Here is a 15,358-nt window from a genome sequence, read left to right as displayed (position 1 = left end):
TTTATTTAATACCATAAATTACTTTGCAGATTTTGATTAATGATGTGAAATATAATCAAGACTGCAGTTACACCTGGAGTAAATTCACAAGCTACCCTGCAGTACGAAGTCATTCAAACTAGCTGCACCTTTACCAGCTTTGATAACACTTTAATGCATCAATAATTGTAATCAAAACATATAACATGTTATTCTGAAATCTGCACAAGGAGTACTTTAAGAATATTTTCATGCCAATACTTGTGTACTTTTACTTGAGTAACATTCTGAATGCAGGACTTTTAATTGTAACAGAGTATTCCTACATCTGGTACTTCTTATTTTACTCAAGTACAAGATATGATTACTTATCCCACCTCTGGCCAAATCACACATACAAATAGATTTCAGATTACATTAAAAGTCGGACTCTGCACTGTAATACAAGTCTCTATATGTATAGTCACTCACATTACATGGTAGACCAAATTACCCAAATGTTAAACTTAAATAACATCATCAATGGGTCTTGACCTGGGCTGCAGACAGACAGGTTGTGTCCTTCTTTTCTGTGGCATTAGTGACCTGAAGCTGTATTATCTAAAAAGCCTTCTGGTCAGCTAAACTAGACAGCCTTCAACATCTGCTGTCAGTTATTGGTCACGGACACAACGCCTGCAGATGTTCCCAGACCAGTGGTAACAACACAGCAATACTCCTAAAGGAAGGTTTATTTGATCCCTTGTGTTCTAGAATGTTGTATATCTCACTTGACCATTCAAAAACAATAATGATGATTATAAAAAAAGTCACAAAAGGGTAAGGATTTTTTTTTTTACCGTTATATTTATGTATTCAAAATAAAAAGGTTCTCCTCTGGTAATTCCAGTACAAAGTCACAGCCATTCACTCGCACAGTTGTTTGTTCAAAAGGTACAATCCCATCGTTAAAGGCTTTTGAATACATTTCAGAAAACAATTGTTAACCAGTTTGATATTGAGCAGACAGTTACTTTATCAAGCTAACCATATTATCTGGTAACATTTTCATCATCTTGAACAAGAGTACATGGTTTAGAGGAATCTGCAACTCAATGCTTAAATGACACGCATGTAATTCATGTACAGTAAAGCTCATGCATCTCGAGTTCTAATGGCTAGCATCCGTTGTAAAATGCATCTTATATTAACCATTTTGAACAATTAAACAACCTTGAAACCACTACAGGTCAAAAGTTGTAATGAGACAATCTGCTCAATGATTTATTAAAAGTATACACATTCTAAAACAGCTCAATGACTTCAATGGAGTATTGTCCGATGTCCTTGTTCACTTTCATCTTATTGAGCTCATGGAGGCTGCCCTCGATCTTTCCAAGCTCAGAAAACAATCTCACCTGAGGAGAAAAGAAAGGCATCTTGGTATTAATTGTTTCTCAGATCACTATTTTCTGATAAAACTGCAGATTTTTAAACCATACACAACCCAACATCCAATTCACCGGCAAATAAGAATAACGTATATATTAAAAATGATCTCACAATATTGATGTTTGGGTTTTTTATCCATCCAATACTAATACCAGGAGGCCACTTACAAATTAAGACAAAGGGAAGACGGTTTGTTACCTGAGACTTAACAAAGGTGTGGAGGTTGTGCAGTAAGCCTTTGGCCTCTGGAGTCATCGCTAGCACTGTGAAATGGGCATCCAACAGCAAGCATACCCAATCCATGATCTACAATCAAAGAAAAAGGAAACCAGAGTTAGGCATTTCATTATTTTCGAACTAATATGACTGTTGCATTCCACCTTTAGTTCATTACAAAAACAATTCATGGATTAAGTATACATTTTATTGCATTTATTATATCTCCAGTTCTTTGTTTGTTACACAATGAGATTTTATGTAAAAACTCTCTCCATCTTTATCCTTTTACACTGACTGTATACAATTCAGACCAAACACAGTTCAAGTCAACATAATGAGCCCAGTTTTTACCATATCATGGATTTCACAACCTGAAAAATTCAGATATGCCTGATCGTTTTTAATATCTAGTTAGACGTTGACACAGACCTGAGTCAGAGTTGGAGATCTCAATCCATGCATCTGCGGGAAAGCATCTTGGGAATATTTTAGGTAAAGGAACTGCAGGTACCGGAGGAAAAGCTGATTGGATGAGAAAGAACATTACATTATTATAAGCCTCTAGTATTAACGTTACTACATGGTACTGGGTATCGTTGTATGCTGCCCAAGTTGCCTTGCTGTTACTCACAACAACATGTTGGGGGGAGAGATCCTTCAGGTGAGGGAGGAGGAAGAAGTCGCTGTACGCTGTCATCAGGACCTCATTTCTATACAGCTCGAGTTAAGATCTCATACAAAGTCCACTCAAATCATTACACACCATAAACGTTGCATTTATGCAGTTTATACTATGACATACAGCTGTTACTGATACACAAGATGTAGGTTGAATGACAACAAAACGATTTAAAAAAACTGATTTTGGTTAAAGGCACATAGTATCATCACAGTGAGGTATAACATGTGACTGGGTGGTGAGCATGTGTTTGAGTGTGCACTGGGAGGATACAGTAGAACACCCTTGTGTAATCCCACTGGACAGATGTGTTCTGGTGGAGTTGTGGTCTCCTTTTTTTCTGCTTCGGTGCCACCTGCCTGATCCATGTCATTGGTGGCGGGGCTGAAACCATTCTGCAAGCCAACTGGGTCTCGCTCTCCAGCCATCAAGGTTTCCATTAAGCTGATACTCTCAGGCTCCAGGTTCACTTTCTCTGCATCACTGTCTGGCATACTGCAACATTAGGGGACAACAACAAGGTTACTTTTTGATTTGACATTACATTACACAGAGGTTGTTTACCCTAAAGAAAAACAATATAATACTTTAGTGACCTCCAGTGGTAGAATCAACAAGACCCTGTGGCAGAGACACCTATTAATGATTATATTAGAGTCCTCACTGAAGTGGTTTTGCACGTTAAAACAATCTGTTTTACCTGATAAAGGTCTTAAGGCAGGCACAGGTGACAGCTTCAGGGATGTCAGGGAAGAACTGCAAGCAGAGCTGACACAGGAAGTAGTCCTTCTTTTCCAAGGCCAGGAGCACAAGGTCAGGACACATACTGTTGAATGTCATGATGGTAAGTGTTCACATTAGACTGAATTAACACTGATTGGATTCATCTAGTTTTTATTTTCCAGTTCATTCTTCATTAACTGATTCAAATGGGAATGCTTTACTGACCTGTGGCAGAGGCAGCGAGTCTGCACGAGCTGCGCCAGGATGCTGGGGGTGTAGAAGGCTTCCTCACCCAGGCTCCGGGACACGAGGGCCGCTGCGAGCTGCCCCAGGGAGGGCTGCAGGTCCTGGACGTCTGTCCTCGAGAGGAGCCCCTCCACCTCCTTCTGGACCTCTGCCACTGATGCTGTCTGCAAGAACAATTACAAAATTTTTTTTTTTTTTTTTTATAAAATTACACTTTTTTTCCAATGCAGTTTCAGTATTATGAGAGCCATGAAAAAACAAAATTCTACCTTGATGAGCTCCATAATTTGGTCATTTGTTAAACTGGGTGCTGACTGGCTCTTACGGGTTGTTCTCTGTATGGAAAGAGAGAATAATCAAGCTGTCAGTGTGGAAAACACAGGGTGAATGCACCAGCAATTCAGGAAACAGCTGTCCAGCCTATTTCCCTTTGAAAACATTTGTCAAACATACCGTCTTTCTGGTCTCCACTGTTTTCGAGGGATTAGCTTTATCTTCATGCAAAATGTTATTCCAAGATGGTACAGAAGTGGAAGCTTTGGACTCTGTAACAGTAAGAAAAAAAAAAAATAGATTGAGTCAATTTGCAATGCTGAATCAGTGCTGCAGCATTATTAAGAACAAGCTTCTACAAGAATACATGTTATTGCAGTTTTTAAAGACAAATGTAATTTGTAATTTGTACAACGTTTTGGTTACTTCACAATCAGTACAACACATTTGTTTTATCTCACCTTCAGTCTTGGCTTGCCTTAGTTTTCCCAGGGCAGAGGCCAGGGAAGATTTGGGGCACTCATATGGAATAACCGAGAAGCTTTTCCCATGTGGAATGAATAACTTGTTCGAATAGCCCCATAACTAAATCCAAGAGAAATTGAACAAACAGGAATAAAAAGTTAATATTTTGCAATAGTGATGATACAAACTATCACAACTGATCTTTTTGTACGTAATTATGAAGATTGTGAACTGCCATACAGTTGTGAGGAGGGACAGAGAGCCCTGTCACAGTGGAGAGCAGGCACAATGCTCTACCAAAGTCATACAGTCCTCCATCAGCACCAGCAGCTGGAAGGACAGGGAACCTTGGTCTGCATTCATAATGATAATAATAATGGAAGCTTTTTTGGGTGAGACACAGACTTCTAAGCTCAGCAACAAAAGCTCATTCACACACTGGTGATTGTCCCGTGTGAGCTCTAGAGCCCTGCAGTTAGTAGGGATGTAACGATATACCGAATATCGCGGTAAATAAACGTCCCAATACCGTCGTGAGACTGACAATTTTTTTTTTTTTTTTTTTTAAAATTCATTTTTAAAAACACTTTATTTATTTTTTAAACCTTTATTTAACCAGGTGGTCCCATTGAGATCATCGATCTCTTTTTCAAGGGAGACCTGTCCAACATGGCAGCAAGTATGTTACAACATGAACATAAAACAACAGAACACAAAAGGACATTGTATTTACAGGGCTACATTTACACACCTAGAGACATTGACAAGTACCAACAGTATATTTATATCTCGCCCTGTCAATAAGCCTCACCTTCTTGGCAACTGTATTGTTTTTGAAGTGGTGGAGAGACAATGCACAGTTTGACCCACTGCTGTCACCCATGGCCAAAGCATATCTCTTCGTCCCACTGAGGTGGCGTTAGACTTTTTCGCTGTCCGTCATTTTGACAGACAGGATCGTAAAATATCCGTCATAATCCCTTATTACCGGTCGGGTCTGAACAGTTCACGAGAGAGCACGCTCGTGAACTGTCAACGGGGGGGGGGTGGGGCGGTGTTATGCCGTGTGTGCATGCTAGTGCTGCACGCTTAATCGAAAAAAGATCGTGATCTCGATTCAGACACCTATGCGATCTCATTTCTAAATTACGGCGATCCTATGACGTCCTGCTGATTTAAATTATTTTTTTTTAAATTATTTTTGCTTCTGAACAATACCAACTTGCAATGTCAATCATACTTAAACGATGTAAAGCAAATATACTCTATACATTTAACATTAAAGTACCATGATCGCATGCAAATGGTAGTGTTCTGTCTGTCTCTCCTCCACTAGTGTTGCCAGTTTTTGCGGAAGGAATAAGCAACCAGGTCTATGAAAACAAGCGCAAAAAACATGAGCACTTTAAACCTATATATGTCGAGTCGGCTATTTGAAAATAACCTATCTACAAGCTCACAACCGCAACAACCATTATTACTTACTACCAAGCAACTTTACAGAAAGATAAGCCCAATGTGGCTTATAATAAGTATACCTAGCAACACTCACTGACTGCAGCACGTGAGGGCAGGAGCCGGCAGTATGTTTACAGAAGCGTTAGCATTAGCACTGATTAGCAAAGAGTGACGAGAGCGACTAGTAGTACAAGAAAAACAGAAATGAGTGACGAGGAGGTCGAGGACAATGACAACAACACCGATGAAAATCCCGGTGGCGACTCTGGCGAGAGTGAGAGGGAAGTTGTGCTTGTGCCGAAAAAAGTAGATGGACTGTGCTAGTAGCTAGGCAGCTAGGCAGCTAGGCTTTATTTACATTTATTCTGAAGCTGTAACTTTATGTTCTGTTCCGTTTTTATATTCAGTACTGACTGCAGTATTTAAGTTAATCCTTTTTGATTCAGTGACATTACTACTCAGTGGAGTCTAGCACTTTGTTTAAGTTTATGTTTTTTTCAGTACAAGAATCTTTAAGTGCAGTAGTTGAACTGGGTGCTAGCCGGCTAGCCGGCTAATAATATTATTATTTTTAAGCTGTGACTGTTTTGTTTTTATATTCAGCACTGTGGTGAGGTATTTTGAGTAACTTAAGTGCATTCCTCCCTGTAACAAACAGGTTGGTGTTGTTGTACAGTAGTTGGGTGTCCACTGTGGACAGGTGCTACTGCAAAGTTTACATGTTGTTATTATAAAGCTGCAACAATTCTATTTTTTATGTTCAGCACTCAGGCAGCAGCAATATCTTTATTTTAGTTACTGTATGTTTTGTTACCAGAGAGACTTGAGTTTAAGTCAAGCACTTTGTTTAAAGCCACAGTAGTTGGCTGTCAAATTCATTGTAGTTACTCTATGTTTTTGCTACAAGAAACTGAGACTTGGATTTAAGTCAAGCACTTTGATGTTGATGGTGTCTGTTTAAAGCCACAATAGCTGGCTCCAGGTGCCACATTTTGAATGTAGTAATGTTTGTTCAGTATTCAGCTACAGACTAAAGACAAAGTTATGTTTTTGTTACAAGAGAGACAAATGTTGTCTGTTTCAATTCATTGTACTCACGTGACGTCTAAGAGTAAGAGTGCAATAAATATTTTCATTGAAACGATGAGAATCGTGTGAGAATCGTGATCTCAATTCTTATGGAGGAAAATCGTGATTCACATTTGAGCAAGAATCGTGCAGCATTAGTGCATGCACCTCGCGGGAGCGCGCACAACGTAAAACAAAACCTCCCAGACATGTATTGATCTGTACGGCAAAGTACGGTTTGGAAACTATATCATTTCCTTTTGGAGGGCATGCATAACACGGCATAACACCAGAGCCTCGCTGCATTTATTGCAGGGTCTGATTATTAAATGTTTATTTGTGAGATGCAGTGGCACAAAGAAAATGCCTACTTTGTTTGGTAGTACTATAGGTACAAAAACACTGGTGTTCTTGTTCCAGTCTGCTACTGTCACTTTGTTTTTGACACTTTAAAATACTGCTATCCTACTAAAATGCTGTACAAATCAGATTTATTATGTAATAAAGAAACATTTTTCGAGTAAAAAAAAAAAATGGAATTCCCCCCCCCCCCCCCTTTATTATTCAATATCGCGATAAATACCGTACCGTGGCCTTGTTAACGCGATATTATCGTACCATGAGTTTTTGGTGTCGTTACATCCCTAGCAGTTAGCATGGCTAAAAATCACTAACAGCATATTGTGTCATCCTCGGATCATATATTGGAAACATTATCACTTCGTGGGTAATTTTTGCATAATACACTAAAGCAGTGGTCCCCAAACTAAGGCCCGCGGGCCGGGTACGGCCCGCCTCCGCATTTGGCCCGGCCCCCTGAACAATACCAGAGACGCATTATGATTTATTTAATTTTTTTTTTTTACAGTCTGGACATGCGAATCCTAGACTAGCCCCTGTCAAAATGTTGTGACCTGCTCTATCGAAATCAGTCGCATTGACCCGAAGACACCTTTTGAGTTGTATACACTGTTGGAAAGAGGATATTCCTAGCTTTCTAATGATATCAGGATTGTTTTTGTACTTCAAATATTAAGCGAAATATGTCACATTATATAATGACTGTCACCGAGTCCTCATTTTGAGAAAAAGGCCTTCAAAGTTGTCTCTTCTCTGGAATCCATCGATCTGATTGATTATTAGCAAATGATCAAAATACTTTCGTTTGGAGGGGAAGCTCGCGAGTGTGTGTCAGTGTGTGTGCTTGTGTAATTTTGCGTTTGTGTGTATTGTGTTTGTTTCCCGGGGAAAACACTCACGAGAAACACTGGCTGTTGTTATGCCTGCCATTCTCCGCTTGTAATTATGCCGAAGCTTCAAAGCTGTATTTATCATCTGAATTTGCTGAAACAAGTTTAATATTCTGAAAGCCAAGACTTTGTTTAATTGAAATCAGATGAAAACAAACTGTAACGGACCCTGCCGTGTTATCTATGATTACTATACTCTTACATTCATAATTTCAGCGGAGTGAGGGGGGGGCGGCGCTGCGGAAGAGCAGATTGCGAGTGAGAAATAAATAGGAAATAAAAGTTTCATATTCTGAAAGCCAAGACTTTGTTTGTTTAAAATCAAACAAAACACCCGAACCCCGAAAAAATAGTTTTTTTTTACGTAAATCCACGTTTATTTTGAGAGATTCTGCTCTGACAACTAAGCTAAACTTTTACCTGTTAAGATTGTGCACGCCTGTTATCTAACCGACAAGTCCGCACTCACTCTCCAGCTGAAACTCTCTCCTTATTAATTTAAGCATTGTACTTATTAATGTATGCAGACAATCACACAATCTATGTGATTTTTGGATTTACCGTGCCTCTCAATTGCCCGTGACAGGTTGGCAAGGTCGATGAATCCTGAAGTTGCCCAAGGATTGTTCAGGGAGCACGAATCCTTGTCAAAAAGAAGACATGGCCAGCAAAATAGACGCTGAAGTTTAGCGCTTCCAGTTAGCCACTCCGTGCGGACATAATTGTCCTCATTGAACGTCCGATTCTCTCCCTTTTTCCTCTGTGTACACACAGCTCGAGTACGGGCATTGGCCTGTCATCTGATTTAATTTTTAGTTGCTGCTGTAGCGGAAGTTTAGTAAAGTTATGTTTGATTAAGTACGCCAAATCTCCACCCTCCATAATGCTTCATTTGCTTGATAATTTCTAATGGCGGTGATGACAGTTACAGTATTAAAACTGATGTTGATGTGATTTGATTGGATGGCAGTGTCCAATCAAATCGCCAGCCGCCTCTGAAGGGAAGCAAGAGGCGGCTGGCTTCCCTTGGCATGGCCCTGACCAATCACAGGTTGGCAGGGGCATCACGTGAGCCTCATCTGATTGGTCAATCCCTCCATTTTTTTTCACCAAAGGAAGCCAGATTCGGCTGGCCTCCTCTCGCAACAGAGAGTGCAATCTACTTTTTCACCATAACATCTAGAGGGGCGCTGTTTCACTCTTTGTAAAGTACTCAATGAGAATGGGGGAGAGACGGCCGGCAGCAACACACAGCAAAGGAGAATTATCGAAACAAAACAAAGTGTTTTTATTTATTTATTTAAATGATAACTACAATCCGAAAAAACAGGGGAAGCCTGGCTTCCCTTGGCCTCCGGGAGAAAACGCCACTGACCCAGAGAGGGTTATTTGGTTATTATTTATTTCATAAATAGTGTTATTTATTTCATTAATAGTGTTATTATTTATTTCCTGACTTTTTTTCTGTGAAGATCCCGGAAAGGGTTATTAATATTTGGTTATGTGTGGCTTTCTAGAAAACAATAAATGTTTACGTTTAGACACCCATGCGATCGTCACACTTTTTCTGTTATAAACTGACCCGGCCCCCATCAGAGAAGGGAAAAGTTATGTGGCCCTCACAGGAAAAAGTTTGGGGACCCTTGCACTAAAGCATTCCTACCTGTCCATAGATTTGACCCTTCATCTCTTTTCCTGCCTGCAGCGTCTGGAAATTGGTATTCCAGATGCAGAGGAAGTCTGAAAATATCAGATATAGAGACATTAAAGAACCACACACTTTATTTTGCAAACAAGGCCATGAAAGTGTAAAAATTAGATCACAATAACCTTCCAAGTGATTTCAATTTAGGATTCTTTCTTTCACATTCAAGCTGAACAACAACAACAAAGGGACCAGTGCTGGGATTGTTGCAGTTAGTACATCGGATGTTGGCACAGAGTTAATACAATTAATTAATAAAACACTAATGAACAAAGAAAAGGCAGATAACATAACCAATTTTGATCCTCTTAAAAAACGTTTATGTGTTCTGATTCACTAGCACTGCATACTGAAAACATTTAGTAAATCGGAGATGGATTAAATCGAGATCTGTCATGCTTAAAATGGTACATTTAATGGAGTTAAAACCAGCCAGATGCTCAGGCTGAGTACAGCACTTGCAGTCTTCATTTGAGGCAGTGTATTTTAACAGCTTACCTTTACCAGCTCCGGCAGAGGGGTGTGGAAGCCCCACAACAGCTACATGGGCTTCATCCAGGACCTGAGCAGATGCAGCCTCCAGCAGACCCTCCCCCACAGGCAGAGCCAGCAGCAGGCTGCGGGGCAGTGGGAGAGCCGGGGCCCCCTCATCAGCCCCAAGGCCCCGCACAGGGACTATACTCTGGTACACATGACCGTTAGGGTCTGGATGGAAGGAAAGAAGAGGCGCAAAAGATACAATTAATGATTAAGAAAGAGAGATCAATAATGGAATGCATCTTCCCATATTCTTCTCTGCCATCTTGTATGCAACACCCTCATTGCAACCAACAGTACATGGCCAAACAGTACAAACTGTGCAGGTGGGGTTTTTGAATTCTCCCTTTAACACATTCCCGGCATTACTGTAAACCTCCAATACAAGGCAAATCTATGAAATTAACCTATGCTGTTGAACACTGACACTAATAATATTTCCAAAGAACACGCAGGCTTACAGAGATAAACCAGGCGGATGTGTTTGTCTTTATAGGAGGCAGAGAAGCTGAGGGGGGAGAGTCCAGGCTCCTCTCTCTCCACCCGGTACTTCTGTAGCGTGTTGGGATTAAATCTCTGCAGGTACAGGAAGTTATCTCCTTTCTGTGGGAAGACATTGAGAGGCAAGGCAGACAGGCTTTTAGAAATACAAACAACAATGATTTGAACATGATCATGGAGAAAACGTGTGCAGATAAAATAAGTTATTAGTAAATTGATTAAAAAAAACAGGACATCCACATCATTAACCATGCAGGCACATACCAGTGTTTCCCATATATTGATTTATTTGTGGCGGGCCGCCTCAATTAAATATCGTCCGCCACAAATGGATCTCATAAAAAAATTAAAAAAAATCTTTTTTTTTCTAATTTATTTATAAATGTTGGTGGTCTAGTGAGGTGGGCTGATGATCGGAAGGTTGCGAGTTCAAATCCCGCCTGGAACACCACTACTAGTGTGCCCTTGAGTAAGGCACTTAGCTCTCAGTTACTCCAGGGAGAATGTCCCTGTAATTGGTCATTGTAAATCACTTTGGAATAAGGTGTCTGCTAAATGCCTGAATTGTAAATGATATTTCTGGGAGAATAAACCCCACAGATCCTCAACTCCGGTGTGTTTCACTCATTAACAACACAACACAGAGCAACAAGAACGTTGTCTACAATAGCCATGAATTTGCATGTATTTTTGTTATTTGAGGGGGGGTGGATGCGTGGGCCACCCTGGATTTTCTTGCCGGGGGGTTGCGGTGCGGTGCCCCCACAAATATAATCAAATTATGTGGGAAACACTGCATACACATGCCCTCATATTAAGTGTCAGTACAGCGTAATATTGCGAGACGATACAATTAATGCATAAAATAAATTCACTCAAGCTATGAGCTTTAGTGTCCGAGTTAAAAAGCCAAACAATTTAAATGCTGTTACCTGTTCAGTTGTGAAGATAACCAACTGTTGTGACTCTGTTACTACATTGGTGCTCCACCTAAGACAAACAAACAATTGATCAACACGCTACATGAGGCAACAAGTGAGACTGTAGCATAGAAATAGTAACCTAATTATATCATGATTTGAAACTTCTACATGCATAAATAGTTTGAAAGGGATTTACTGGGAGTGTAGCCAAGTGACACTGACCTGATGACCTCTTCTTGAGCCAGGACGTCCTCTATGGGTTGCTTGGGAGCAGAAAGGAGAGAGTCCAGGAACCTCACAGCTCCTCTCTGGAACAGGACCACAGGCTCCAGTTCAGCCGCAGAGTGGACCCTCCAGATATCTGATGACACCTGGAGAGGATATAGAAGGAGGGAATAAGTCACCTGATTGATTAAAGTACACCTTTCATGCTATTTGTAGGCATATATTATGGGTCTCAGATATGATGTGTTTTTCTCAAAATACAAACAGATCATGCATTTTAGACATCCCTCATATCCCTCTATTCCAGCCCTGTTTAGAGAAATGCGGATTTTGGCTCCTTAGCTTAAAAAAAAAAGGAGGAGGAGGAGGCGGAGCTAATGCCTGATCAGAATTCTACCGGAGATAAAGTTAAATTCTGCTGTGATAAAACGCCATCCTGTTCTAAACCACATCAAGGATTATTTCTGAAACAGTATGGAGCTCAAATTATTTTTCTCTTGTGGGTTTATCACAAGGTAAGTTCCTTTTTTTATTTCCTGCTTTTTAAAACACATGTGCTCTACACAGTACAGGTTAGTTCTGAGTGTTAGAGAGGCTTGCTAATGTAAACAAATACCATATTACGTCCAAAACACATCAGGCATTGTTTCTGATAGCAACTCTCTGTGGGTCCACCATCCGAAATTACGTAATATCGGCAGCAAATCTGTATCCGCTCGTTGTTTCCTGTGTTACTTTAGAGGAAAATAAGGGGCCACTCCCCACGCCCCTCAGAGATATTTGGTTAAAAAGAACACAATAGGCGCTTTCACACCAAGTACTTTGCCGTACTTAGTTCCCAGTACTTAGGTGCCGTTTACACGAGAATGCAAACGGTTGTATCCGCTACTTTTCTCTTTCGTATAGTCCGTTAGTTCACACGAGGCCGTAACGGAAACGCGGAAACAGACCCCGCAAACGATAACGCCGTTGCTATTGACCATGCTACAAATGTTAGTGCAAAATATACAGCTCCTCTACCACAACCATCAGCAACAAGTGGACATGAAGAATTACATGAACTACATGTTGCTAAATCCAGCGTGGGGCATAAACAGAAGGGCAACCATGCTCGGGGGTCTTCTTCACTGCTTTAGGTGTATTTTGTGGCGGAAGTACAGTGCCACTTACAGGCCCGGCATATGTACTACAGCTTCTCCAGTGCTTTCGAGCGGTATCGTGCGGAAGTACAGCGCCACTTACAGGCCCGGCATATGTACTACAGCGTCTCCAGCGCTTTTCGAAGCTGCTGGGACTCCCAGCAGCTTCTACTGAAGCCTTCCGAGTAAATCGCCAGAACGCCGACACCTCATCACTCCACCGCTTCCATGTTTGTTTTTTTTGTGCCATAAGTTAGTCTCTCTCAGTTGGTGCGCTGGGCTAATGTTAATGCTAATAACGCTATTGCCGGCAAATACAATGGTGGCTTCACAAAACTTTTCCGAGTTTTACGGGGCGTGGTTTGCAATTCGCCCAGCCAATCAGAAATTGGAACCTTTTTCTCCCCAGGAAAGTCCCTGCTAGAGAGCAGGGACTAAAAAGGGGGGGGAAAAGTTCTGATGAACTAAGTTCTAGTTTCAGACCTTTTTAGTGTGGACAAAAAATCCCAGGAACTATCAGAACTAAAATGGAAAAGTACACCGGTGTGAAAGCACCTAATGGTGCTCTAGGAGGAGATTCAGGTGATAAGGTGGGGGGGTGTTACCTTGGTTGGTTATTTGCTAATGGTGTTTATGGTGCTAACATGTTTATGTATAAAAGACATGAAAAAGTGGATTTTGCATAATAGGGGACCTTTAAAGATTTCAGGAGTGGAAAGAAAAACTATACATTGCTAGGTAAGGTTAGCTGCCTTTTTTAGAATGAGTCTGGAAGATATGAATCTCATTTGTATTGAATCTATACCACCCACCACTGCCCAGCATACTTGGTGAAAACTACATCAAGACTGTATCCACAGTAGTTTTGATTCATCTAGTGTCATGCTCTCTATGACAACAAGCTTTTAACTTGGAACAAGTATAAACAATATTGCCATTAAACACATTGCACAAAGTCATTCACTTACGGTTGCTTTGAAGGCCTTATCTAAGTGTATGTCTTCTTCCTTCCAAATTCTGATCACCTGAAAAAACAAACAGAAATTATTTTGTGACAATATCCTGCAGATAATTCTGGAAGGCCAGATCTACAGAGAAACTTAGAGAATAGATTATTAGATAGATAATTACAAGTTTATTTTTCAAGCACCACAAAAAGTGGTGTGTTAGGTCAAACCTTTAAATGAGGTAACAGTGTTTAGTGAGTAAACACTGGATGGGTGAATTAAGGAATGCATTTAGACCCAGTTAGTACACGTTTACTGAAAAGGCAAAATTCCTTCATTGTTTATCCAAAAGACTTGCTGATTATTTTATGGAAAACTAAGATAACTGTCCCAGTAATGCTTTAGTCTATACTTAAGAATTGATTTATTCATTTTTTGCCAAATGTCTCTATGCTGGTGCTCCAAATCAAGCACAACAAAACATGGTCGTACTAGAATGACTGAAAGTGTACCTTGCTGTCTGATACTGCCACATATTCCTTGGTCTTTGAGTTGTAGACTGCTGAACAAGTCAGAGTCTGTCCTTGTTTTACTGTCCAGCTGCTCAGTGACTTCTGGTCTGAAACCTGTCAGAAACACACAAAGAGAAATAAAGAGGGCTAGTTATTAACATCAATGACTGCCCAAGATAGTGTAACGTTCTACAAAGAGAGTCGGAAACTTATACCACTCACAACACAAACCGGTTTCCCTTATATCTACACAAGTACATGTACAACTGTGTGATTATGCACGTTTAACCTACACCAATTATAAAGTTGACGTTTACTGAAGAAGAGCTGCTTGGAGAATAACTTATGTATGTAGAGCTGTCCATTAGCTAAATATGCACACTGCATACTTAAATAACTGAGTGTCTTGTAGTGTAGACAACGGCGGCTAGCTACAGTAGCATGTGCCTGTTTGTTTATACTCGCATAATGTTTACCATAATACAACTTGACTTAACGACCTTAACTAACGATGTTACCTTTAAATAACTAAATGTACTTTCACAGCTATCTGATGTTTGTGTCCTATCTGTTCTGGTGGTTTCTGCTACAGCTACTGTATGTCGAGGATGCCAACACGAGTTACACATGTCGCAGTCGCACTGATCAGCTGGCCCAGACTAGAAGAGCCTCCTCAAAACAAACGTTAAACGTTACCTTGAACAGCGTGACAGATCTCCTTGAGTCGGTGACGACGACATGGTCGCTGTCTCTCTCCGGTTCGACACCTTGAATGCCTGAATTTGACAGATTTTGAGATGGAGTAAGTCCGCACAACGTGTATCCCTCATACAGCGCGGCCATGCTGGACGAGAAGAAAGTGGAACTCGTCGGCTCTCGCGAGAATGGACGAGTGTTTGTGAGAGGCCACCGTGCGGAGTCGCGCCTGTCCGTCGCGGGAGCACGCACCGGGTAAAGAGAAAACTGTCACAAATTGTAATTAATTCTAAGGCAAAAAATCATTAAAAACGAAATAATTATCTTATCTCGTTGTGGTTTTGATCAATGATGATAAATGACCGAAAGGCTATAGTTTATG

The 15,358-nt window shown here is 40.6% G+C and overlaps 1 protein-coding gene across 1 annotated transcript; it reads right to left on the bottom strand.

Moving 5' to 3' along the window:
- Window positions 1-805: 805 nt before the first annotated feature.
- On the bottom strand, window positions 806-15,159 carry nol11 (nucleolar protein 11). The gene is made up of 18 exons (XM_034239761.1): window positions 14,977-15,159; window positions 14,281-14,394; window positions 13,790-13,846; window positions 11,680-11,828; window positions 11,467-11,524; window positions 10,495-10,636; window positions 9,995-10,201; window positions 9,455-9,531; window positions 4,012-4,135; window positions 3,731-3,822; window positions 3,547-3,612; window positions 3,257-3,441; window positions 3,009-3,134; window positions 2,582-2,803; window positions 2,261-2,339; window positions 2,059-2,151; window positions 1,609-1,716; window positions 806-1,376 (listed from the first exon to the last, which is right to left on the bottom strand). The coding sequence occupies exons 1-18, from the start codon at window positions 15,121-15,123 to the stop codon at window positions 1,263-1,265; spliced, it is 2,160 nt and encodes a 719-aa protein (XP_034095652.1). The 5' UTR covers window positions 15,124-15,159; the 3' UTR covers window positions 806-1,262.
- Between the last annotated feature and the right edge of the window lie 199 nt (window positions 15,160-15,358).

The sequence above is a fragment of the Gymnodraco acuticeps genome, unplaced genomic scaffold (assembly GCF_902827175.1).
Source record: "Gymnodraco acuticeps unplaced genomic scaffold, fGymAcu1.1, whole genome shotgun sequence".
Taxonomy (NCBI): Eukaryota; Metazoa; Chordata; class Actinopteri; order Perciformes; family Bathydraconidae; genus Gymnodraco; species Gymnodraco acuticeps.
Note: the sequence above shows the minus strand (reverse complement) of the source record. Positions and strands in the feature narration are given on the sequence as shown.